Below are 27,368 nucleotides of genomic sequence, written 5' to 3' on the forward strand. Positions count from 1 at the left end.
TATAGTGAAATAGACTATTTTATTGCTGCACACGTGCTTACACATTTCTTCTTAAATATAACTCGCTCTAATAAATTTTACAATCTTCTTGATTCAGCAAGTGGGTAGTAGTAAATAAAAAGGACAGAGGCAACAAAACACAGAAAGGACACTGGCAACAGAAGAAAAATCTGAAGGTTTTTATTTTGTGATAAAATTATTTGCAGCAAGAATAAAGTGAATTCAAATCTAAGTTTTGTCCTGGCTCATCTTAATTAGAGAGCTTGCCTGCATGCTGACCATCTGCTTATGCATGCTTTTGGATAGCCCTATTTTGCCAAAAGGGATGGGGGGGGGAGTTAAAGGATCCCAAGTAATTGGACAATCTGACAGGCCTCACAGATGTGACCACTAAGTGCACACAGACAGATGAGGCATTTGCCTGGAAGCCCACATGGACTTGCACTGCTGGGGAGGCAGATCAAAAGGCCACGCTGACCTTTTCTCCCACATGTACAACTGCAGCCTCACTCGCTCCACACTTAAGGACGCAGGAATGGAATTATTCAAGAGCAGCCATATGGAAAATGCTTCCCAGCACTGCTGCTCCCCCTCTGCCTTCCTCCTGCTTTGCCCACTGCCAGTGCCCATTTGCTTTAGCAGCTGAGGCATCTGCAGAGAAAAGCATTAGCACATTCCTTGATAATCCTGCTCCTGCATCTCGCTCAGTACAAGCAGAAGGCAAAGGCCACGTCCTGTTCTCTGGTGGCTCTGTGCAAGCCCCGTGGGCTGTCACAACCACTGCTGTGGAAAGCCAACTGCTAAGATGTCAGAAGCGGAATTTCTGCTGGAGGAGGAGAAGAGATATGATAAACTAAACATCCTGCTTATGTTCAGTGTTATCTTCAGCCATATACAGAGGAGAAACATAGGGGAACTGAACCAACTGAGTTAAGCTGCTGGTTTCTGTAGCAGATTTTCATGAGCCTGACACTCCACTCAGCAAGAAAACAAGCAGTTCTCCTCTCACCCTTCTTTCTCCAAAGTATATGGGACTTCATATTAAAGCTTCCTCGATAGCCCTTCACCCTCCCCAAGTCCATGGGGGTTATCTTCATCAGTTGTGCAGGGCTCTTTGGTGGTCCTGTCAAAGACACACTGAGCTTAGAGGTGGACATGGAGGTACATTCCACAAATGACACAAGAAATGCACAGCTCCTCTCCACTCACTGTCCCAAACAGAAGCACATGCCTGCTGCTTCCATGCAGCAACACACTCCTGTGGAGGGACACATCCTCCATCCTCACCCTCATGACTGCAGGAAACAAAACACAACAACTCCTTGCACTTCTTCACAAGGGTTTTCAAACAGAATCGAAGCACATACTGCTTGATAGCTCTGCCACCACCATGCCCTGCCCCAGAGACTTGATCTGCTAGAGACACCACTTAAACCCAGATGACAAAGTGCACAAGTATCTGGGGTTCAATTATATCAATGAACCTCATCCCTGCTCCCGCCCCCAGCTCTATCCATAGGTTCTGTTAAGTGCTACTCAATCCTGACACATGATTTTGCCAAAGTCTGGCTTTCCAGACTTTGCCCAGAGTCCCCTCCTCCCAACTGATTGCAGCCTGCCTAGTGCAGGTGGTGCCCAGAGCCTGCCCATGTACCTGGCAACAGCTTCAGTGCAGGGGAGGAACAGGCAGTGAGGCTGCAGCTCTCACTTGCTGTGGGGTATATCAGTCTCTCACCTGGTGAGATTAGCAAAGAAAAACTCATCCTCCCAATACATCCAGACCTGAAGCACATCTCTGCCAAACCCCAGATCTCCTAACCCCTTAGCCATGAGAGGCACTCCCACCATTACAGAAAACAACATCCTGAAGCTGCAGGGGATCCTTGCCCAGCTCCCACATCACATAATAAAAGCACCTCTGGCACAGGATATTCCACCTCTTGCCTCAGGAAGTGACCAAAATGATTGTAAGAGGTGGCCACAGCAGCCCAGTGCCTGTGCTTCACTCAATGCTTCCTCTCCCTCCTAAAGCACAGCATGGGAAGTTATACCCAGCCTGCACCCTGGAGACTCTCCCAACACCATTCCAGAGATGGACAGCTCCAAGGGCAGCCTATCTGGCAAGGCAAGGCTATGCAGGGTTATCACCTGCTGATTAGTGCCAAGGAGAAGGAACACCATTGCCCTCATTAAGAATCCAGGCAGACAACATGAGAGAACATGACCTACTGCAAAATACAGATTCAAAAACATTCATTAGTACAGACAGTGAATTTCCTGGAGAACAATGAAGCTACAAGGCTCAAGGCTGAGCAAAGCCAGAAGGTCACAGAGGGGGACAGCAGCCCCATGAGAGACCCAAAAGGGCCCTTTCCTTTTGAAAGAGATTTCCAATGACCCCTCTTCCCAGACCCACCAGTAGGTCAGCCTTGCCCTAACACAGTGGACAAAAATAAAGGGAAAAGTGCTGTTTCCAAGAAGAAGGTGTTTCCATTCCCTCTTAAAAAGGGCTGCTCTTCCTTCTTTTGTGCATTGAAAGCTACTGCTTTCTAAGAATGGAAGGATTCTGGTCTCTGCTGTATTCCCAAAGATGCTTGTTCAGAAAGCAAAGCTTTTAAATTCTGAGCACTTCTAAGCAATGAAAAGCTAGGGAAGACCTGGAAATCACTTTTGTTTGTTGTTGTTTTTTTCCATCTAAGTACTAAAATAGCAGGTGAAGACAGTGCCTTCCACATAGCCAAGTACCTCTCTGTCCCATTAGGGAAGCACTGCCCAGTTCTGCCAGTCTTATAGTGCTGACAAGTGACAGTGCTGACCTCCTTTCCCATACACTTATTAAGACTTTAATCCAGTTTTCTTCCTCTGCTGCTGGTAATCCAAAAAATATTCTGGCATAAGCCAGTTTCAGAAGTGTGTTGTACTGAACCACAGAATGGGATGGGTTCTAACCCTAGGCAGTAGGAAGTCCCCAGAACAGCTCCTTCACCATTCCCAACAGCTCACAGTCTCCTCTCCACAGTGTATTGTACAAAGGAGCAGCTACTGACTTAGGCTGAGCTTTGGGAGCTACTTCTGAAAGGAGAAACAAAAAAAAAAAAACCGAAGTAAAACCAAACACAAACCAGAAATGCAAATGTCCAGACACAAATAAATTAAAAAGAAACCATGCCTGAAGGTGGATGGGAAGGAGGACAAAGAATGGGACGTGGGACATTCAGACTCAGATGTTCTTGCACTCCGAGCCAACGCAGTGAGGGCTGTGCAGGCTGCATATGACAGGCAGGGTTTGCACACATCAGCACTCGAGCCCTATGCTGGCCAGGAGGTTTTCTAGAGCTTCAAGTTTCTGGTTGGCCTCCTCAATGGCACTGTAAGTCTGCACGTTGCTGGTGATGTGGAAGCGGATGTCATCGACCAGAGGGATGGAGTCAGTCTCTTGCCGCTCCTCCACGGCCTCTGCGTTCTCCTTCACAGCAGCTGCAAACTCCTCCAACTCCACCAGCTGCACCAGAAGGACAAGAGAACCATTAGGAATACAAGAGGACAGGTAAAGAGATGCAAAGGGTTTAGGATAAGGGTCTCAGACACTGTTAAAGAATCCCACAGAAAAGAAAGGAAAGCTAGGATACATGGAGACCCAAATCCTCCTGCAGACACCACTTGGAGATGCATCCTGCCATCTATCCAAAGGTGACAGTAATATTCCAACAATAAACAGTCTCAGCTGAAGGCAATCTGCACCTCCAACACTGCCCTGTAACACCCTCTAACTAGGCTTCCCTGGTTCTGGTATTGGGGCACATGCACATACACAATATTCCCCCCAAAAAGCTCCCCAGCAGGAACCAGGAGATGTTGCCAGACACTTGGGCAATGTCTTCTAGAACAAAAGCCAGTGGGTGCTTGTGCCCATTTCAGAAGTGGGAGCCACAAGTTACAGCTCTCCCTTGACTCAGGCCCATCACCACCAGCAAGGCAGCTGCTCTGCTCTGCACTCAACCTGACAGAATTGGGTCACCCATGAATGATTCTGCACCAGGTTCCCCAGGAATGTGTGGTGAGCTGAGGGGTGAGAGGCAACTTCCATCTGTCTATGCTACTGAACTGTGCCTGGGCACAGCAGGTTGCTGAGCTCTGATCTGCTACCACACTGCCAAAATCCCTCCCTGCTGCCATCAGTGCATCTCCACAGGATGCTGGCAACCACTGATGTCTGAATATCAGCTGGGGTGGCTCTCTCCGTGCCAACACCCTTAAGAAGAAACTCTGCCAATGCTGGGTTCAAGGACTCCCACTCAAGCTAGAGAATGGGGAACACACAAGCAAAGCCCTATCCTGATCATTACTTGGGATATTCAACATCTTTTAAATCCTTTTTTAGAACCCAGAATCTGGGTACATGCGGATGTCATTCCCAAGCTATACACTGAACAAAGTAACAGCCTCAGAACCATTTCCTTTGTTGTTTTCTCACACCAAAAATAATTTCACACCTTTCAAGCTGCAGGTGAAAATGTTACATTCCCATGTGACCTGCACAAGCCATTTATAAAGATCTGTCTCAGCATAAAAACCCTTCATAGGTTCTAGTTTATCCTTCCATACGGCAACTTTCTCGATGAGTCCTGGGTCTAAGATACAAGCACTCAGGATAACACTTGAATTGAGCCCCATAAAGAAAATTTCAGTGTTAAATTCATTACTTCTTGCTGTTCATCAGCAAATTATCCACTGAGCAAATCCCTACTATTTGATTTGTCATCCTGGAGGAGATAGAGGTCACATTGATTTTTCCTATCTAGAGCATTATGCCAGGCAAAATTTCTGCCAGCAAACACTGAATAACATTTCCTGCACAGAGCTCCTCTACTCACCCCTTTGGCTTCTCCAGGCTGCAGCTGGTGTATTCAGGCAACACCATGGCTACTTGGGCACAGTGGCTGAAAGTTCAGTGAAAATCACCTGCCCCTGGTACCTGCAAAGCTTTTAGGGAAACTTTTTCACCCCACATAATGTGGCTTATTGTGGTGACATCAGGTACTACCACACTCCTCCTCCTCTGTCCTAACTCACCATGTGCCTTGCTACTTAACTGCTGCTCATTTCCTGGAAGCACAGTAATCCAGAGAGGACAACCATTAACTACAGACCAAAGTACAACCATTCAATCTGTTGTCTCTATGGCTCAGATACACGGGCACAGGTGGTCACTGCCATGGGGAGTGTTTCAGTACCTTCTCAATGATCTTGGCCATGTACTCAGTGCACTGGTCCTCCAGTCGGGTCAGCTGGAAGAGCTTTGCAATCCTCCAGATGCTGATGATGTTGTCCTCGTCGAGGATCTGCGCCAGGCTCCTGCCGCAGAGGCGCTTGAGCCCGGGCAGCAGGTACATGTCAGCCACACACAGCACGTCATAGGCGTTCTCTGGAGACAGCTGCAGTGACAGGGGAGTTACTGCCCAGTCCCCAGCATGCTGCCTCTCACTGGTAAACTAATGAGCTGTTTGGCCCATTACTGGGCAAGCTGTGACTATGGAGAGACAGGAGCTGTCTTTCAGCCTGCGTCTCCCACTCAGTTACCACAGAGGAATTTCAAGTGCAGCAGGGAGTTTATCATGTTCCAGGTAACCCCAGGGCAGTGCTGAAACATCCAAGGGCACCTGGCTGCTAAAAAATGTTCAGTGTAACAGTGGTGGGTAGCTTTTATCAGACCTACTTCCAAGACACAAACAGAAGAGGCTGGCAGGACAGAGAACCTTGTTCCCACATTTTTCCTACCATTTTATACTGCTGGACTCACATTTTGTGAAAAATATGCAAAATTCTCTTAAGAACCAGCACAACATCCCTGGCATGGGGGGTACACTCAAGGACAGAAAACTGAACTCAAAATAAACTGTAGGTGAGGCCCAGCTGGGTAAGAACATATTCTGCACATCAAATACTAGTGGAGCTCTAACAAGCATTCAGAATGGACTAAATTAATGGACGAACAAACTGAAACTGTTGTGAAGGGTCTTTAACATTTTAAGCCTCTTGAGCAAGAGAACCACCTGCCCATTTCCCTCTTGGGTACTTGGAAGTGATCTGAGAATTAAAAAAGCTGTAGATAAAGTTGGAGACACCACCTCCAGCTTCACTCAGCCTCTTCCCCTTGGCTGGGCAAATCCTATTTTTGTCAGCCATCTGTGTCACTAACCTGGAAGGAGAGTTCTCTCTGTTCCTGCTGATGTGAACTGCAAAGAGCTCAGTTACCCACATGCATTGTAACAGTGGACCTGCAGGACACTGCATGCCCTGGCTGTGGAGGAGGCAAGGGCCCTTGCATTTACAGACAAAGCCACACTGGTCTGGATGGAGGAATGAGAATTGGTGCAGCCTCGTCCATTCTCCTGATACCCAGTGAGCAGCAAACACACTGCTGTGCACATCTATATGTGTGGTTGTTCACTCTGACAACTGCAAACAACTGATTTTTTCTTCCCCCACAGCTGTCTGCACCTGTGTTTGGAGAAACAGCTCCCAGCAAGTGACCCAGCTGTGTAACACCCTGCAGCAGCTGGGCAGAAGAATGCAAGATGTAGGAGAGCCATGCCACGAGGGCTATGTATGCACATGGGGTAACAAAGCCCTTGGGATTATTAATCAAGTGCTGCTTTGTCCCTTCATAAGCTGTGGAAACCTCGGGAGTTGGAGGTGCTTGAGCCAGCAGTACTGATGGCTGCAGCTCCCCACTGCATCAAGGACAAACCTGGCAAATGTTCTTCCAAGAACTGCCCTCAAGCCTACACAAGTATTCTCATCAGCAGCTTGTCTTTGTGCCTGGAACCCTATAACTGCAAACACTGTCACTACTGCGTGGCAGAGAGACACCATAAATCCTTTGCAAAGGAAAACATGGAATTGAGAGTGCTGATACTTGGCTGGAGAAACACAGGCCAGGGAGAACACTCCACATGTAAATATGGAACTTGAGCTATACTCCTGTCTTCCTAACCATTTTTTTCTGGTAGTGTCTCATGACAGGTGAACTCTCTGCAGAAGCTCACATCTTGGCTGCTCAGTTTGAAACTCAAGCCATGCACCATTCTGCACATGAAACATATGAGTAAGATCCTTGTAACTCCTACACATTGTTGTTGGTCTGTCCTCCTGACCCAAGCCCAGACAGAGCAGCTGAGGCACCTCTTGGAAAGGAACAGCTGCTTGGGAACCATCCTTCCTGTGAGTCATCACGAGGAGGGCAGGCAGACTGGAGACGTGCAAAGGAACAGGGTCAGGCTGCAGGGCAAGGGAACAAGGTCAGGAGGATCTTAAAGCAGCTTCTTTCCCTCTCTGCCTGCCCCTTCAGCAAGTGGCTGAGGGAAGAGTGCAGGCAAGTGAAGGATCAGCTCTTTGGCATACCAGTATCAATCCTGCCCAACACATCTCTCCTCACTGCTGCCCACAGGTGAACAGACCAGCAGAAACAAGGTCACAGCTGTGTGCACTCTCTGCATGTGGCACCTAACCCAGAGCACAAACACTGCTTGGGGGAAGTGACACTGGCAGGTGCAGCAGCATCTCCTGTCGCTGCCCTGATGCCAGAATGTGTTCTGGGATCTTGCAGAGAGACCTGCTGAAAGCATTTGCCACAAAACCAAAGCAGGAAGCTAATTAAACACTGGGATTTGATGCATCTTCCATTAGGCTGCACCTCCCATTAGGCTGAAAAGTGGGTTAGGGCTAGTTTGTTACTGCCTGCAATACTGAGCACAGCAGGGCACTGGTCTCACAGTGGAACCTTTGCCCACCCCAGTAATAAATAACAGTAGAAATAATGACTTGCTACAAATGGAAAAGTAGGCTATGAGTATGGTTATTTGCCAAGAGTAAATAAGCAGAATCTCTCAACCTATATGCGCTCAATCTGCCATCTACTGGCAGATGCTTCCCTTATCTTTCCACAGAGCCCAAGAGGGAAAGCTGCAAAGATCCTGTATTTATCATGGCAATAAACAGCATGCAACCCAATTTCCAGATTTTTATTGTGGGACAAAAGACTATGGATTTGCCTCCTGAACATCATGCACATGAACTACAACCCTGCCTGGCTTACAGCATACCCCAGTATTTGGATTCCTGAGACAAAAGTAAAGTTGCAGAGTAGGTCAGTAAAATTTAAGAATATACACACAGACCCTGCTCTAGATTTAGAAAAACACTGCTGAAAACACCTCAGAGCTCACCAGCACTGAAGGAAGGACCAATGGCTCACCTCTGTATCATCACTGTAGATGTAGTAGAGGACCCGGATGAAGATGTCTTCTGAGATGTTGTGCAGAGTCACCACAGGGATGCTGGGCTGTGTCTGTAGCTCCTCACTCTCACTGAAATGATCTTCAAGAAGAGCTTTGAAATAATCACTGCGACCACAGAAAAATGCCTGGAGAGGAATGAAAAACCAAAACACTGACACCTTGCTCACTGCACCAAACCAAAGGGCAGTACCAACCAGCTGTCAGAGCAGCTCAGAGATGTTTCAGAAGTTCAGACTCTGTAACTTTGATTTTCCCTACATTCTGAAGCTGTAGCTCCAATATTTTTCCAGACCTTATTCTATACATGCCTACTCTCAGAACCACAAATTCAAATGGTAAACTCAAGAGATTTGAAATTAGCATGGCACAAGGGCAGGACCTTGAGTTAAGGTTGGATCTCAAAATTCATTCTTACTGCTGTTCATGTACAAATCAAACATTCCTCTCTCAGATACTGAACTCATAAGCCAGCAGCAGCAGATTTTGCAGCTGTGAATGCCATAGCTGAATTTATAAATTTATCTCCACACCTCTGCAAGAAAGGCAGACTTTGCTGCTTTGTTAAATGCTTTAAATGCAGTTTTCCAGCTGAATCAATGCTGCTTCTGCAGAGAGTATCCAGCACAGAAGGAGTGGGGGACACAAGCAGACTAGATTCATGGCAAAAAGGGAGGAGAGTGAAATACAGCAGAAGCACATACCTTATGGCACAAGAAGTTGTAATCTTCCACACGGAAACACACGTCGGGACAGCTGTTGAAGTTGTCAGTGCTGTCAAAGGGCAACTCCCCAAAGCCAACCTAGGAAGAGACACCAGAAAACCCTTCTTTTAACATTCCTGCTTTAGACACACTCAGGGTCCCAAGTTCAGACTCCTATGTTCTCCCAGAGAATGCCATCCCTCTATTCCCTCAGCACAGTGCAGAGCACCAGAGATGCTCTGAACACAGATTCCAATGTCAGGAAATGAAGAACTCCACTGCTTCTAAGAGATGTTCCTGGTACAAGTTACAGCTGCCTCCATTATCCATGACAATTTCCTGACTCTCCATAAACCTATAAACCTTTGGAATGTGTTTCTCTGCCATCTAACAAGGCAGATAACCATGTGGAGGTAAAGTTTACTTCATGCAGTAGGTATCATAAACATACTGGAGCGTAGGACCAGCCTTTTACTGGATACATGTAATAACATATAGATTACATCCATGTATACACCAGTTGGAAATGGTTTGGCAACAATTATTGCCTCACTTGAATAATCCAACATTGCTAGAGCACATTTTAGATTTTTTTTAATTTGATTTGCAGCCAAAGACAATGTTGCAGTATTAATACTCAAGTGAATTATTTTAACAACACACCTCCACCCAATCCCACATGCCAACAATGACAGCACACACCAAAAAAAAAAAAAGCCTGTTTGCCTTATGTTATTTTAAAGTGACACTTCCAAATATTTTCCCTTTCACCTTATTCTATATACAGCGTGATTCAATTGCAAAAACAAAAGTTTCCCCTGGTTCCTGCTTTCCATACAGGTCCCTTAGGTACCTAGGATAAGCAGTTTATTCCTGCTGTCTTTCATCCAGGAAAATTACATCTCAAGTTTGCACCCAGGAAAACCCTGGCCTGACAATAAAGATTGGACTCACAATAGCAGACTGTCCATTTCCAACCCACCTGCTTCCAACAGGGCTTCCAGCTCCACTGAGGAGCCAGATGACTCCTCCCTCCTGAGCTGAACAAAGACACAGACTGGAACACACTGGGTGGGAGCTCTCAGCCAGGCTCAGTGAGGTTTCTCACAAAACACATTTTTGGATGTGGCAAGGCAGCAGGCTGGCAAAAGCTCACACCACCACTGACCATGGCAATCTGGACCCATCCACCACACTTGGTCCACAGCAACACTTGCCAGCTTCTGATTCCTGATCACAGGAGAAGCCCAGTGATGTAAATCATGCACAAGGTTGTTGCAGTAATGCTGGCTCTCCATAGCACCTCTCTCCTGCAGTTCTGCTCCACTGGGCAACTCCTGTTCCAGAAGAGATGCAGCAATTCAAGGAATGTTGCCCACCTGATCTATCACCTCTTTTTCATATAGCTGCAAATACAAAGGGCAACAGCTGCAACACAAAGGGCAGCACCTCATCAAAATGAGATGAAAATTGTCCCATTTGTAGATTCCCCAGGCTGCTATTTTACTGTTATCTGTGTCTCATATTTCAAGGCTTTGGTCCTAGGTCTGGGGATCTGCAGCCTGACTCTGTGGCAGTGTGTTACAAACTCCAGTATCATGATGGAACTGCCTGCTCTGTTTGCCTTGCTGCTCTCCCCACCCTATGCCCACAGCTTCCATGTCCTCTCCTACAAATTCTGACAGAAGCCTGAAGGCTACAGATTTGCAGGCACATCACAGGTAAAACAAACCTAGAAACAAACTTTGACAAGATGCCACTCTGTGGCATAGGAATTTTAATTTAGATAAACGTCACATCTCCTATGTGCATCCTTTCTTTGCTCTCCTTTCATTGCCCAAAGGTAAATCTCTAAAATAAGTCTATCCCTCTGCAATGTATATGGGAGTTTTATTTGTCTCAGAGTTTGTCTCCTGAATTATAAATTTCTCTGGGCTCAATTTCCTGCTTCTAGCCTTGTCCTGGTCCCCACTCTGCTGCTCAGGTTTACAAGGTTATTTTCAATTCCTACTACAAAAGCAGGTTCATGTCTTTGTTTCTCCTATTCAGCACCAAGTGGCTTTGCAGAATTTTCCCTTTTACTCCCCTTTCAAGTCTCTACTACTTCTACTCTCCTCCCTTGACATGCTTGAGGTATCTAATCTCCTATTCAGGATCTTCCTGCAGAAAACTGGCTTATTCCTCCCACCACCCCTATTCATACAACCTCCTTCATGGGCCTCTGTCCAGGCCAAGCACAGCTGCCAAAGTCAAGTATTCTGCCCAAGGAGCACAACACAAGGTCCAAACACATTCACAGTAACTCAATCACCATATAGAAATACTCTGAATACTCTCCACCATCACACATGGAAGACCAAGTCTTTGCTGCTGCAAATTTCCTATTAGAGCTTAAATAGAAATGTTGCTGGAGGCAAAAACATAGAAAACAAATCAGTGGCAGCAATTTGTACCATGGCCAGATTATCTCAGCAAGAAAATTGTAAATAAATTACAACACAAAATACAGGGGTTGGTGATCTAAGAGATTAGCAGCTCACAACCAGATGCAAGTGGATTGGATACAAAAAAAACCCCTAAATTGGAAACATGTTGTTAATAGTTCAGTTCATCTGCCTCTGCCAAACAGGCAAAGCAAAGCACGGGAGTCACTGCCTTGGACAAGCACAGTACACAGGTACAGACAGACAAGATGAACCCATCTACTTGTTTCAAACTGTTCTCCCTATGCATGACAAGATCTAGTTTTACCCCCAAAGTGGCAAATGGTCTCTTTTTTGCAGCCACACCACATGTCAATATGGATGGAAATAACAGTATTTATTTCATGGCAAACTCTGATCCTTTAAGTCTGATTTCATCTTGGTTTGGAACATAAGAACTCAGTTAAAAGGTAACTGAAAAACAGTTACAAGGAAACCCTGGAGTCTGTAACTCAGAGGTCACCTGGCAGACATGAAGAACCAGGCAGACAGTGGGAAGCCACATGGTTTTTTACAGTTGCCTGGCTTTTCATGGTATTTTACTTAAATCTGTCACTGCTAAATTTTATTGCAACAAACTGAGGAAGCAGCTGTTGTGGACAGAAAAATCCTGGCCATTACTATTTTAAAACAAAACACAGACAACAACTTGTAAGAGGAGACATTGGGGGAAAAAAAAGGCTTTCAAGTACAAACAGGAAAGAGAAACAAGGTACTAGAATTATAAATGTGTTTGAGATTTCATAGAATAGATAGTTCTCAATCTAGAAAATAGTAATGAGCTGTAACTGGATATCAAACATTCATTATTTTTTTAGTAGTGCAAGATACCACTAACCATGAAATTGAAATGCACAAAGTTTCATACATCATCCAAGTATCAAAGACATTACATGCAAATTATTTGTTTATACTGAAACAGAAAGCTGAATACATCCCCATTTCATGTAATATGGCATTACATGACATGCAGCAGCTCAAAATCTTTCTTGCCAAATTCTGGAAATGCTAGCTTTTATCCAGAATACAAATACCTATTTTGTTCTGCATAGGCTGGAAAAAAAAATAATGCATGCTTCTCTCCAAAACACAGATGTCTGTGTGTGACTATTCACTTGTTCCTGACATTTCAGGTTACATAGTTTGTATCCTATTCCTTGAATGGCAGCAAACCCTGCAAGAATGAGGATGTGCAGTGCCTCTGTCCCAGAACAAAGATGTCCAATTCATAGAATTTAACAATTTGAAAACATTAGAGTAAGAGATAAATGGCAAACAAACAAAAAGGAACAAACAAAAAGTACCCAGAGAGAGAGAAATGGGAATCTTTTAGAATTTTTCAGGCTTAAACAAAGCACCCACACATGTGCATGGCACACAAATTCCCTAGTGAGCAGGTATGCATGCCCACAGCCTCTTCACTTGCACAGCTGTAATAACTCTAAATACAGCTGTAATGCCACCTTCATTCCAATCTATGAACACAGTGAGAGCCCCACAGCTCACAATTCACAGCACTGTCAGATGATTACACTATTCCAATTTCCTCCTTTCCTTACAGCTCCTATTCTACATGAAAGAATTAAGAAGGAAAGTGTTTCTAACTCTAGAAGAACAGCTTAATAGGAGTATGCCCATCAAGGTCTGGAATCAAGCAATCAAACAGTAAGTATTCTTTTTATTTGTGAAGTGACTTAAAATATATATAAATTTCACTATTTTGGGGTCCATGGTCCTTTTTTTTTAATTCCTGGGGAGGTAATCTGAAGCTTACTTATATTACCACCTCCCTTTAAAGCCTGAAACATTAAAATCTACAAAAAAATGTACAGTTATTTGGAGAAGGCAGGTTACACAGGAAAGATTTCTGAACTGGTAGTTGTAAACTTGATGGAGAAAAAAAACTCCCTCTATAGTGAAATATATCTGAAAATAGCCAGCACAAAACATGTTGGCTTATGAATGTAAGAAACCTTATCCAGGTACACACACATACACTCTGCACCAGGCAGGTCTATTTGGCAGGGGACAGAAAGAGAAAAGGCAATAAGACTTTGCTGTATTACTCAGTCATACAACCTCTGGGCACAGCAGCCACCTAAAATGAGTCCACATTATTAAATACAGTGGGTTAGTATAACAAAAGAGGACAAAAAAAGGACATACATAAGACCAAAATCAATCTGCTAATATTACAGAAAACACCAGATGCAGAAAGAATGAAGGCAACTAATAGCTATCCTGTTCTGCAAATGGGAGAGATCCACATATGTGATCCTAACTAATAATATGATGATATTTTAACATAGTCATCATCAACCTGGGGCTATTTCTGAGGGACAAGACATACTTGGGAAAAGCAGATCTATTGCTAGTCAATTAAATTCTCTTCAGAGGGACTCAAATTTCTTCTGGAAATATTTTCAGGGTTTGGAAGCATCCCTCCATTGCAGTGTGTCAGTTCCTAGCAAGCAAGTAAGCCATCCTTCACCTATGTGTCTCTTTGGGCACCAATGCCTGCTGCTACAACCTTTCTAATTCTCAAGAAGGATGGCAAAGAGAAGAGCTGAGGGCCTTGTCCCATTGTATTCAATGGGGAAATCCGCACCAACCACATGAAAAGGCTTTTATTTACCAAGATCCCTGCTGGGGGAAACATCCAAGGGGAAAGACCAGCACTGACAGCCTCATTACACAATTTTACAGCATTTCCAAGTGATATAAACCTTTCAGTACTTGGAGCACCAGGAAACAAGCCAGCACTAAAGTCTGTACAGCAATGATGTGAGTGGACACAAGTGAGCAGCTATCCCAGCCCCAGAGAGCCCAGGAGGAGTAGAAGTGCTCCCTACCCGCAGTTCAGCTGGCAGGGCGCAGTCTGCCAGGAGAGCCAGATCTTCCTGCAGCCGGCAGTTACCTGTGGGCTCAATGGTCAGCACTTTCACACAGGTCCCTGGCTTGGAAGAGACTGCAAGAAGCAAAAAAACAAAAGAGCAGAGATTCCTGAATTCCTCTACCAAAATTCTCTCTCATTTAGATAAAAGACGTGCCAGGAAAACCAGTATTATTGCTGTTCAGCTTTTACTGCAAAACACACACAATTCTTCTATGCACACACACATTCAGCACCCCTCAGCCCAACTTGCTCTTTGGAATCCATGTCATCAATTACAGTTAAGGACTATGGATCAGGCTGCCCTGATCCCTGTAGAAGCCACTCACACACTGCCTTCCCCAGCTACCCCTAGAGCTGACAGTGTCACCTAAGGTAAAGCCCATGCCAGGGAGTTTTTAAAACTAATCTGCTTCTGTGCCTTTCTGCTCTGTCACATGCTTTCACTGGCTCCCACTTCAGCTGTGCCATCCTGACTTCACTGCAAGGAACACAGGGATTTATTCTTGTTTAGCCAGTAAATTCAGCAGGTATGAGTCTGTCCTCTACTCTCCATCTATAGATCCCTGAATCACTAAGACCCCAAAGTTCCCTGACTCCTGCATGTGCCTGACCTAAGCATCACTACCATCAAAGAGCTCAAACAGAGACATTCAGAGACAGCAATTTCATTTGCCTTTTTCAGACCTAGAGTGTCTTCCCATCTTGTCTATCAGCCTACACAATAAAACAGCCCATTAAAGGGAATGCAAAATACATGATCATACTTTAGTGGTCTTGCTATGACCAAAGTTGTTGTGGAGCTCACAGAAGCCAACTCTAACTTCAAACAAGTGGCAGCCCAAAGCAGATCCAGTATGATATGATGCCACTCTTGGGACAGCCTTTCTTGTTTTGGCTACCTTGCTCCATCACCTGAGGATGGTCAGCAAGGTTTGGGGGAAGAACTGGAGCATGTAAGACATCGAAGAGTCCCTGGCATACAAGGAAGCATGTGAAAAGACATAGAGCACCACTGGAAAATGCAAAGTTGTGGTGAGGAAGCCGTAAGATACTGTTAGGAGCCAGAGAGACACAGAGTTAACTCCAAAGCATTCAGAAGAATTTCTGACAGGTATGATTCACCACATTAAAACCCCTCACAGGTGAATCACGCCACCTTGAGACCTCATTTCTCCTGACATTTTGCGCAGCATTACATGAGCTCCATCAGATGACTCCATTGGGTCGTGGGCGAAACAAGACCACGATGTGCCACAAAACAAGATCTCCACCCCCACCTCCACATCACTGCTGCACCCTTCAAATATGCCACCACTGTGCCTCTCCATAGGCTGCATATCCCAGAAAGATTGCTGGAAAGGGAAGGATAATCTACCAGTACAAAACAGTCAGGTACCATGATTGCTACCCACAAAGCTCACCAGCAAGGAGACAGGCTGCCCTATTAGTATGAAATGCTACTCTCAGATAGGTGACTTCCAGGGTAAATAAGCTAAGAGGAGGACTGGCACCAACAAAACCAGACTGAGTGCATTTTCTCAAAAAGCCCTGATCACTTACACACCAGCATGAGAGAAGGAAATTTCTTACTTTGCAATTAGAAATTCTTCATGGCAGAGAGAAACATTTGTATTTCTGTAGTACTTATTGTAACAGTCACCAGGTCAGGTTCTGTAAGTGCTAATGGACTCAGCAAGTTTTAAGTGAAGGCAAAGAGCTCTTCTCTTGGGATCCACAGAGCATCTGTGAACTTTCCCAGTGACACAAAAGAACAGTGATTTTTCTGAGAAGCAAATCTATTCAGACACTGCATCTCAAATCCAAGGGCACGGCCCTTTGGTATCACTCAAAAATCTTTCCTAACAGAGACAACAAAAATCAAACTTGTGAAATAGGAATAAGCTGCTGGCTGCCAGCAAGGAGCAGGGACCATGAAAGAGGAATGCAAGAAATACAAATGGAGGGGTTTCTGAAAAAAGCAACATAAACAATGCAAGGAGCTGAAGGGAACAACCAAACTGTGGTTGAGGTTCTCTGTGTTTCTTCCCAGTCTAGAACAGCTGTACAGAACTGAACATCACCTACCAATCTATCAGCTGCCTTGGTTTCCTGCTCAACACGTCTTTGCAGTCTTCTGGTTAAATTGAGCCAATGTACCATAAAACATAAAAGCCACAAATAAACCACACTAAATGCCAAAACCTTCAAAATGTTCACACTCAGATTGTGTCTTCTTCCTTATGGTATAATTAGCTATAACCAGAGATTCTGCATATTCAGTGTCCTTGCTACAATGGTAAGCATCTCAAACCTTGCTCTCATCCTTTTTGGCCTAAAACTTGTTGAAGTAACTGCAGAATATTTATTTTTTAATACATGCATTTTTAAAGGAAGGATTATGGCTTAATCTGGACAAACTGTTTGAGCTCTTCCAACACTGCAGTAATTTTTCCTTTTACAGCCACAATATACACACAGGGGAAAATAGGCAAGCATTCACACCCAAATATATCTCAGGTGCAACAGAAGGCACTGGGTCATCCACCTCCTGTACTACTGCCTGTGCATGCCAAGATAGTAAGTGCTTTTGAAATACTGATTAGATAATGAGATTGCAGACACTGCAATTATCCAGTGGAGCTTCAGAGGCTTGAGTTCATCTTGTTTTCTTGTTTCAACTTCATAATACAGATGCAATACATGACCCTGCTCTGCAAACCTGAATCAGATGTCTGTTCCACAGCACGCACTTGGAACAGGTTTCTAAAACACTCAAAGAAACAGACACGCTTTGTCAAGTGCCAGACATGATGTGATCTAAGATCTTTCCAATTTTTTAACTTCTATAAATCTTACATGTACAGCCTTTCTGCAGAATCAAGTTTTCCTGGCTTCCACAGGAGATTTAAGAAACAAACTTTTAACAGTTGTTCTGTTTGTTCAAATCCAACTTGTCATAAACAAAATTCAAGACTAGAACTTCCATCAGTGCTTTAAACCACCCACTGATAGTCTTCTGTCAGGCCTCAAAACTGAAAAACTAGTTCCTCCCCAAAGAACAAAGAAGTTAAATTATTTGTCCAGTGTCATTGTGTTTCCAAGTGGTGCTGTTATTTAAAACTTCCAACTAACCTGAAACTTTACTTCATTATTTTCCCTCTGAAAACCCACCAAGAAATGAGCTTTTTTGCAGTTCACAGATTTAAGCACCTTCTTTTCCTTCCACAATATAATATGAGATTTTAAATAAATTAATTTAATGGAATGTCTCAGCTAGACCCTGGGAGAAAAAGATAAAAAGAAAAAAACAGATCTATGGCATCTTACTGAATTACTCTGACATCAAAAGATGACACAAAATAATTTTGTTACCTGATTTCTGAGCAGCTTTTATTTTATATTCATTCACCACTCCCCTTTTCTGCCACTTACTTAATACAAACTGATACCTTACAGTTTTTGTAGATACCAAGAGATGCATTTCTAATCTCTTCAGGTCCATGTTTACATTTGTGTTTACACAACAGAAGTAAGACCTGTGACACAGCTTCCATACACCCTGGTCTACATGGGAACAGCTGTAGCATGGTAATCTTGTACCCCACCACCTCCAAACAACTGCACATGTGTAAAGAGAGACCTGCACATGGTAATATCTTCCATGTGATTTGCAGATGAGGAATGTCTTGAGCCAGAAGTATTCTATTAATTATGTCCTGCAGCTTCAGGAGGCTGAATGAATACAACTCATATTCAAAAAGAAAAGGTGGAACAGCTACACCCCTGCCTTTTAGATCAGGGAAGAAGATGCTATTGCCTCTAAACTATAGAATGGAGTCTCTTCTCAGAAAAAAATTAACTTGATTAAAGGAAGGAAGTTAACTCAGAGCACAGAATAAGAATCAGCAGCTTTCAGCCTGAAGGTTTTGTTATCCAGTAATTTTTTCTGCTTCGTGACTAACACCACTTGTGCTGCTCTGATTGCTCTTCACGTGTGCATTAGCTCCAGCTAAGGAGATGAATGATCAACTCCAACTGCTGGTCTTCATGAAATAAGCTTTGGATAACAAAAAGTCCTTAAATAGAGGATTGTTTCATTTAAGGTTTGGCACATCCATGTGTTACTAATATACACATGCTTTCAGAAATACTTCTTTGCTTTTAAAAAAAAAGTTCTATCTCCCTCTGCACCCATTTTAGGCCAATTACCAAATATTTTACTTTAGTTAGGATCAGATAAATGCAGAAAATTACCTCTAACTGTATATATTTTATCTTTCTGGGGATTTAAATAAGCTCCATGTTGGAAGGCACTTCCCAATATATACTCCACCAGGCTCAATTGAATGTCTGGCAACCATGGCAAAGTCCTGCTGCCATGGCTGCTCTACTATAAAGGAAGCATTCACTATAAATTATAAACATTCATGTGTCAGAAACTACTACAGCTACCCTACAGAAAGGCCATGACTGAAAATTGTCATGCAAATGTGAAAATTCCACAACAGCATCATTTTCCAGAAGCCTCAAGGACACCATGAAATATCCACCATCACACTTTCCTGCTTCTCCCTGGAAGGGCACACAGGCACAGCAGAGACAACAGCAAATCAAATGCTTACCAAATTCATAGACTTTTTTACATTTGGTCTCCAAATCATCAATGAGATCCTGCAGTCGACACTGCTTGGCCAACCTCTTGCAATCACTGACATATTCTACATCAATATCCAGACGACCTGTCAAGAAGAAATGCAGTCAGCTCACTTAATCCACAAGATTTAGGCATAAAAATGGCAAAAATAAGGATGAAAGACTTCACAGCACAGAAATTTAGTAATTAGATGCACTGCCTCACTTTTTAGCATTCACTTACAACTCAGTGCCAGAAGCTGAGACTTGGTATTCCACCACCACCCACCACTTAAATCAATAACAGTTTGGCATTTAACTCACATTTCCACTCTCCAGGGTTTACCCTAATAGCTTCATTCAAGAGTCGAAGGACCAAAGAGGCTATACAAATATCTAATTCCCTCAGAAAATCAAAAAACAGCAACATAGCAGCAGCAGGAATGACTGCCACCATTAAATATCTGACTTTTAGGCTCACAAGTTTTCTTCCCAGGATCTTTTACAGTCACTGAAAACGTGGCAAGGGACATTTCTGAACACACTGTATTGGAAAAGAAGAGCCTTGAAGACAATGTTAATTTCTGGCACCACCTCCTGGCCTGAGACAGTTCAGCATTTAGCATGCCCACAGTACAACACTGGGTATTTTCATAGAAGGTTTAGGATCAACTTCTGCTCAAAAAAAATACTAGAATATAATCAAAACATTCAGCACACACTATTCAGGTCTGCCAAACTGAAAATGTCCTATATGGGAAACTGGCTTTTCACCACCCTATGAGGCTGTTACACCAGATGACACATTTTCCTTCCTTAAGTCAAAAATACAGTCTCCAAATCCATCCAACCAATCAACCTAAGCTGATTTTGGTTTTAATTGACTGTATAATTACTGGCAGGACAACAATTGGCAAAAGGTACAAACATCTTGGAAGAGGTGGTGATTGCTCACATTCTCCCTTTTTGCCAGCAGAGAGGATTTGTTGGCAACTCAAGCACCCAAACACTGCTGAGTGCAAGGCTGTGCCACTCAGTGCAGAGGCACAGACAGCTGCCCACCAGGCATGTAAACAAACACCAGAGGGCAAGGTCATTTACCTGTGTATAGATACTGCAGAAGAGCTCCAAAGGCTGCTGGGTTAATCTAAAATAAAACAAGAGAAAGTTACATTTGGAATCACCATGGATTTAACAATGAATTAGAAACATGATCCTGAACAAATAAGGAAAAAAAACCCTTAAAGTAAGAATTCACACATGATGATTTACTTGCTCCTCACATAACTAATGCTGCCATTCCACCTGGCTCACACAGCTCCTTAATGTTTCAACTGATACTAATCCCTCAGGTACCTCAGGGGACAGGACCTGACTAATGGAGGAACTCAAAAGACACAGTTGTAATACAGGCTCTGCAAAATCCAGGTTTTTACTGATCATAAACATTTCCATATCTTCCTAATTCTAGAAGAAAGATGTTCTTGTACAAAGAAAGAGGAGAGCAGTGTTCTGGGAAACTGGAATTATGTTTGTCACAAGAGGATTTGCACTGCCAGAGTCAAGTTACAGAAATGTGTGCCAGAGTATTGATGGTTAATGGATGGAATGCACTTATGGCCTATTTAGTTCTTGCTGGAAAGGCAACAAAAGGGACTCAATTAGTGGCAATTATGGAGGTGATGTCTTCACCACAGACCACCTGTCCACCAGGAATTAGACAGACTCAACTCATCCCAGAGAGGGGTCATGATGCAGCTGGCAGATGGTAACAGCTACATGCTACTGCAATTAATTAAGATATGTTTGAGTCCATGACAGAGGGAATAAAAAGAAGGTATGCAATCTACAGCTTTTTGTTATCTGAAAAAGATGCAATTTTACTGCATAAAGTGCCTCCACAAGCCCTTCTCCTCATCTAGGGTCATTCTGAGCCCCAGGAGCTATTCACTGTGGAAGTTAACCCTCAAACTCACTTTCCTCACCCAGCTGGAGCAGCAAAAGAAAGAGCTGGAAGCACAGCCTTGCTCACCAGTGGGTGCTTCAACACTATCATGTTTTTCCCCTTCCATTTGGTCTCAAACATCTCTGCAAAGTAGGCGCTGCGGGCGCTGAGGATGCAGCGGTGGGCACAGAAGGATTTGCCATGGACGATGAAAACAATGTCACTCTGGTAACCCTGCTCCAGCAACCTGTGAGGAACAGAGACAAGGGAAACTCATTGCAGGATGAAAAAGGAAAGAATGGAGTAATGCTAGCGGGGAATATGGTACAATTAGGGCTAAATGCACAAATACCCATGGGCGTTGCAGTCTCTCCCTGCCCAGCAGGAAGGCCAGCACAGGGGCTGGTGCTTCACATACTGGAGTGGGGTCTCACTCCCTTCCATAACTCACAGAAGTTATGTTAGTGCAACAGGAGGCTGCAGAATGAAATCTTCCTGTCTTAGGTGAACACCTGAACACAAGATTTTAAAGTGGAGCTAGTTGCTGCCAAGCACATCTTCAAAAGTTAACACTGCTTTTAAATTGTCAGATGTCAAAAAAAAAAAAAAGTCATGCAAAATGACACACTTTCAAAAAGAACTACTCTGTTACAAATTAAGATGCAACTTTCCTGCTCTCTGGGCACTGTCAGCATGCATGCTTTAACCATGTAACAAATAGGAGAAGACTTGACGTCCCCCACCCTCAGAAGAAGGAAGGATGTGACAGGCATGAAAAACAGGCAATTACCACATCAGAGGTGGTAATTGTTTATGCCTGCATGCCCATACCTTCATTCCTCAAAAGGAAAATAAACCCTGCTACTTCTACAGTTTACAGCAACCATCACCAGTGTTTTCTAATGCCCATCAGTCCTTCCATATATATCCTCACCAACATCCTCAAGAGGTCAAATCGGGTGAACATCAAGCATCATACTCCTCCTACAGAGCTGGACTGGTGCACAGAAAGGTGTGGTCACACACAAAGATGTTGTCAGTTTTGAATGCCAACCTCAATCTCCTGCCACTAGCACACCTTTCCTTCTAAGAGTCAAACCAAACAGAAGCATCAGGTTCTTACTTTCTTCCCCCCACCTGCTGCCCTTCGTTTCAGTTTTGACACAAGGTCTATTTTAATGAGAAGCAGAAACCAGCACAATTTAGCTTTCATGTATGCTCAACCCTGCACATCTGAGCCACAGTCACCAGGGCAGTAATAAATCACCCTGCAAAATTCTGCTTCCCTGAAACATAGAATCCAATTTTACTCAGATAAATGAGTTTCCTTCCTCCCCTTGTTTCCTACAGCTTCAGAAATTAGGACACTGTAGTACTGGGAAGATTGTCAGATTTTTCTAGGACTTATTAACACTCCAGTGTCAAAAAAACAAAAAACCCCACAAGGTTTTAACATTTGTAAGTCAGTCCAGTGGGAAATAAAAAGGAAAAAAAAAAGCAACCAGCAAGTCTGTAATAACATCAGAGTTACCAAGGTAGAGAAATAGCAAGAAGAAAAGCTTGAAACTATTTCTCTACTCTGACCAAGTTAGCCTGCCACCTGAGGTCTAGTACAATGTGGGACAGCCAATTTTCAGAAGTATCTTAACAAATTTTAATAACCAAAAAGAAAGAACTGGACAATGTCACTGTGAATCAGTTTGAGGCTTCTTAAAGTGCTCTGTTTCACAAATGAGAAACATTTTATCTGTGTTGAAAATTTACACTTGCAAGCTATAGTACCCTCAGGCCTGAAACTTAACTTCAGTTGACATACTATCCTAAATTGTTGATGTGGTTTTAGTGATCAGATTTTGGTTTGACAGTCAAAGATGACAGCTTAGAGCTTCTGCATTATAAAGACCAGCTTTCTGTTGATTCGAGTCTGTACCCAACTCACTGGAGGCTATGCACACACACACACCTGGAGATCATCCCTTAGGGCACAGAGGAACACCCCTTAGGAAGCTCTACATGCCCAGGAACAAGAGAGGTGTGCCCACCGCTGCATCCTCAGCTGCCTTTCAAAGCTGCCCTGAACAGAGACCAGGATCCAGCTGGATGCAGAAGAGCTCAGGCAGGCTGCTGGCTGCTCTGCCCATGCCCACGTCCTTACCTCTGCAGGAACACATCATAGTAGTCCCTCCTCATGCACTTGGCTGTGATCTGCTTGTACTCCTTCAGCAGCCGGCGGATGGCGTCGCTCAGAGCTCCGTACAAACAACGCTCCCCATCAAAAGTGTTCGCCTCACACTTGGCTCCTGTAAAACAGACACAGGCCAGTGTTAGAGCCTTCTCCAGTGTCCCCAAATAGTCACTAAACAGGTATAATTTCTGTCTGCTGACATGTTTCACTGTGGTCCCCTCTGCTGAGGAGCATATTGACAAAAACTGGAGCTTCCCTCATATGGGTACAATCTAAAGCTGCTCTCCCACAGACAAATCCCTTTCTGAGGAAGTCATGACTTGTTTAAACTGACCTGTGCAAAAAGCCTCTCAGCATGGTTCCAGCAGTGTTCTGGGAAGACAAATCTCACTGAACAAAGAGTGCAATCATTTCTTGGACTGTTAAGAACTCCTCCTAGTAAGTATTTCGGCTTTGTATAACTTCTTTAGGTTAGAACCTGCTAGAATTTTGGAGGGCATTTGCATTTTCCTATCTAGAATTACACAAGTGGTTTATTTAGATGCTGGGAATAAAGTAGAAAACCAAACCTTTTGAGATGTGACTCTGCACTCTGGTTCCTCTGGCAAAACACTACCAGTGGGAATCTGGGTGCTGAGAACCAAATGGGCAGGCACATGGCCTGAAGAATAGGTCTTGCTTTGTTTGAGATTAGCAAAATCCCTTTTAAGTCCTGCTTACAAAGCCAGGCTATCAGTAGAGTACAAGAAAGTTTTACACAGGCAATCCTTCCTATGAGGGACAACTCTTAGATCAGCATATTCCCCACACCACTGCATCCTCACAAAACATCTGCTGTGATTTCAGAAAGTCATGCTGCCTTGAGCCATCACAGACAGCTTCCCTTTCTGTGCATTTTCAAGATTTCAAGCAAATCAAGAAATTTTAAGCAATTTCAAGAAACAAATTCAAACAGCAAATGGTCTGCAAAAGAGACCATGAAGGTGTGTGCAGGGCACCCTCTGTAGCCTGAGATCACTGATCTGATGGTTGGTTGTAACAGAAGAAGTTTCCACAAGGGACAGCTAGAAGGACATACAATCCCAACAGACCAGAGGAAGATACTGCACCCTTATCAGGAGGACACTTTGCTCACCATTGGCTAGAAGATAACGTACAAGCTCCTCATGTCCACACAGACAGGCGTAATACCTGACAATAACGAGAGAAAGAAAATTAGAGATGCTGTAGGAAGCAAAATTCAGTGTTTTGGCACATCACCACATACAGATCACAGCACTGAGCGTCCCTGAGAAGCTTGGGAGATGACTCCTGATAGGAGTGAGGAATCGCTACCAAACAGCACAGAAGCCTGATCCCAGCAACAGACTAAGCAGGATCTGTTCCCAGCAATCCCAGGCACTGCAAGGAGATCTCAAGGTTCCAGTTTGGGTTCAGCATCCTCTGTTGCACCACCAGCTGCCAAATCCATCCTCATTTTAATGGAGATCATTTCATGGGCACTCAGCAGTCCACTGAATTCTCAAAAGCACTCCTTGCTCCTTCTGTTGTCAGCCTGACTGCTGCACGCTGTGCCAAGGAGGAAACAGGACCCACACTGGGTGTGCAGCAAATCCACCCCCCGAAGTTCTACTACAATGAGTGTTGTTTTCACTTTCACAGTCTAAGCCTTTCATGATTCTCTTTCACAAGGTCCTCAAGTTGTCCTACAAATTAGGAGAATCTTGTAATGTGCATTGCAGCAGCCAAATGTTAGTCTACCTTTACTTTGGGAAGTTATTCTGTACTCTAAATATAATGCAGATGTCTAAATGTCCTTTAGAACTGTGGGGAGGTAACAAGCTCACAGCACATTCCTCAGCACCTCCAGGGGGTTCCTCATTACCTACTGCCAGACAGACTGTGATCCCACTGTCACTTGGCATTTTACCAAAGACATGCTAGAATGCCATAGACTTTGGTGAGGGAAAAGCCTCATCCAGCCAAGAGCAGAGTGCTTAATCCAGGTAACTTGGCCACAAAACCCCACTTGTCAGCATCACTACAGCGAGCCCCAGTGAAATTGGGAGACAAAGACACATTTAGCACAGCACCCACAGGGAAGAGAAGCAGAACTACATAGCCAAAGCTCCAAAAAAGCAGAACCTGAGACATTTTGTAACAGTGCTCGTGGCTGCTGATGCAGAGAGAGTAAAGGAGCTCCGAGGCCCTACCCCCCGCCCAGCCAGTGCTCCAGGCTGCAGCACTCACAGGGGTGTACTGTCCCACTTATCACGGACATTAATTTCCACATCTCGCTGCTCAAGAAGGTATCTGGAAGAAAAGGGAGAGAGCAAAGTTATAACTTCATGCAGCTACTCACTCAGTCACATCTCCTCTTTCAGAAGATGTAATTTCAAGTTCATAGAGTAACTTCCAAAGATATGACAGGATCTTGCACTGGACTTGGGGAACTGTCAGCTGTGGCTGAAGGGGCATCAGCCAAATCTTCAACCCAAAGAATGGTGTTCTACAGCATGGTCTGACAGCTGCCTTCAATCTTAAGTGGTACACATGGGGAAAGAGGGTAATCAAATGCATCTCTAACAGGGCAGCAATCTCAAAAGAAGCCTGAGTACTTCTGCAGCACCTTCACATTCCCCAGCAATGCTCCCAGCCTGGGTGCTTACAAATAGGTGGCCAATTTTATGAAGCCAAGACTGGACTCCCCTCCTGCTTACGGCTTTTCCTGACAAAAGCAACAACATCAGTGGCACTCCAGACTGCTCTTAAATCCTGCCACTTCCTTGTCCTGTATGTTTAGGCTGGATCCAATGATGCCAACACTCCCTCTTTGACACCTCTAGAAGCCAGACTTTGCCTTGCAGACAAATCTCCTGCACAGCCTGGCTCTTGTTAGAGCCTGTACTGCAACAACCACATGTAAAAGTCCCTCTCAGCCTTCACCAAGACTCTTGAGTTTTGGTTTTTTATCACTCACCACATGAGTCGTCTCTTTCACTCCCTTCACCTTTGTTGTCTCACACTTCAGGTTCCTGTGAACACGTTCAACACACCAAGCAGCTCAGCTCCTTTCTGCTCAGTCCCATGTGTATCCCCCTGCTCTGACAGCACTCTCAGACTCTCATTTCTCCACAACTACTTCTATACAGGTCATCTTAAATCTCTATAAGACCATCCCTCAGACCCTTCCTTCTGCAGTAAGCCTGCAATTTACTGCTTCCAATGATTTAATGTAACACAATCACAACAGATAACAATGTTCTCCAAACCTTATCTATCTGCACACTTATCCTTCACTAGCAAGCACTTTGAAAGAGAGGTTGCTTTGATTATCTGGCATATCATGCATTAAGAGCTAGAAGAATCAAGTAGGATAAAGGGGTGAAGAACAGTTTTAGATTCAAACCATGAAATGCAGGGAAAAAGCTTGTTGTAAACTCTGAACCTTGCATTCACCCTGCAGACAACAAGCCCATCTGCCTCCTGATCCGAAATCACTGCAGTTAAGCTGTGCTGCTTTGAGATGAGCGAGGAAACTTGACCTGAAATTTCAGTATCCCCATATTTCTCAGACATACTCCCGCAGGCTACAGCACAAGGTGTCTAAGCATTTCCATGACGATTGCGTCCCAGGGATCCAGCTTCCTACCAACGCAAATACCATTTCCAATAGGAAAGAAGAGCAGCTGGAGAGGAGCCTTGTGCAAGGACATTTGCCACCGGCAGCATCCACACCCACGAGCACGCAGTGACCGTGTGACACTCAGACACCTGCCGGAACCGGGCACACCTCACCCGAACCTAACCCCGGCAAAGCCCCGCTGCACAGCCAGCTCCTCGGGGTGCAAACAAGCGGCATTTTTGTACGAGAAACAAACTGTGACAGCCGCCCTAGGGAGGCCTGGCACGAGCTTCAGGTGAACACGCCCCAACGAGGCCGGGCCGCCCCGACAGGCCCGGCCGCGCTCGCCCCGGTGACCGGGGCGGTTAAAGCAGCGGCGGGTGCGAGGGACCCGCTCCCCGGCCCGGCTCACCGCACGCGGCTCACGTCGCCCTTCTTGCAGCTGGTGAACAAGTCGCTGGTGTCCATGGCCGGGCCAGGCCGCGGAGCGGCGGCGCCGCATTGACGCGGAGAGCGGAGGAGCTGCCGCGGAGCCGGGCCGGGCCGAGGGGCAGCGGCGGCGGGGCGGGCACGGCGGGCGCTGTAAACACGGCAGCGGCTC

General features: G+C 44.6%; 1 protein-coding gene across 1 annotated transcript; it reads right to left on the reverse strand.

Annotated features, from left to right (window-relative positions):
• ABTB1 (ankyrin repeat and BTB domain containing 1) lies at positions 1 to 27,324 on the reverse strand. The gene is made up of 12 exons (XM_036390951.1): positions 27,180 to 27,324; positions 25,393 to 25,455; positions 24,278 to 24,333; positions 23,113 to 23,257; positions 21,045 to 21,204; positions 20,114 to 20,159; positions 19,003 to 19,119; positions 14,337 to 14,452; positions 9,002 to 9,100; positions 8,258 to 8,425; positions 5,235 to 5,435; positions 1 to 3,502 (listed from the first exon to the last, which is right to left on the reverse strand). Exons 1-12 carry the CDS (start codon positions 27,233 to 27,235, stop codon positions 3,296 to 3,298), a joined length of 1,434 nt encoding a protein of 477 aa, XP_036246844.1. The 5' UTR covers positions 27,236 to 27,324; the 3' UTR covers positions 1 to 3,295.
• Between the last annotated feature and the right edge of the window lie 44 nt (positions 27,325 to 27,368).

This window comes from Molothrus ater, chromosome 11 (genome assembly GCF_012460135.2).
Source record: "Molothrus ater isolate BHLD 08-10-18 breed brown headed cowbird chromosome 11, BPBGC_Mater_1.1, whole genome shotgun sequence".
NCBI lineage: Eukaryota > Metazoa > Chordata > Aves > Passeriformes > Icteridae > Molothrus > Molothrus ater.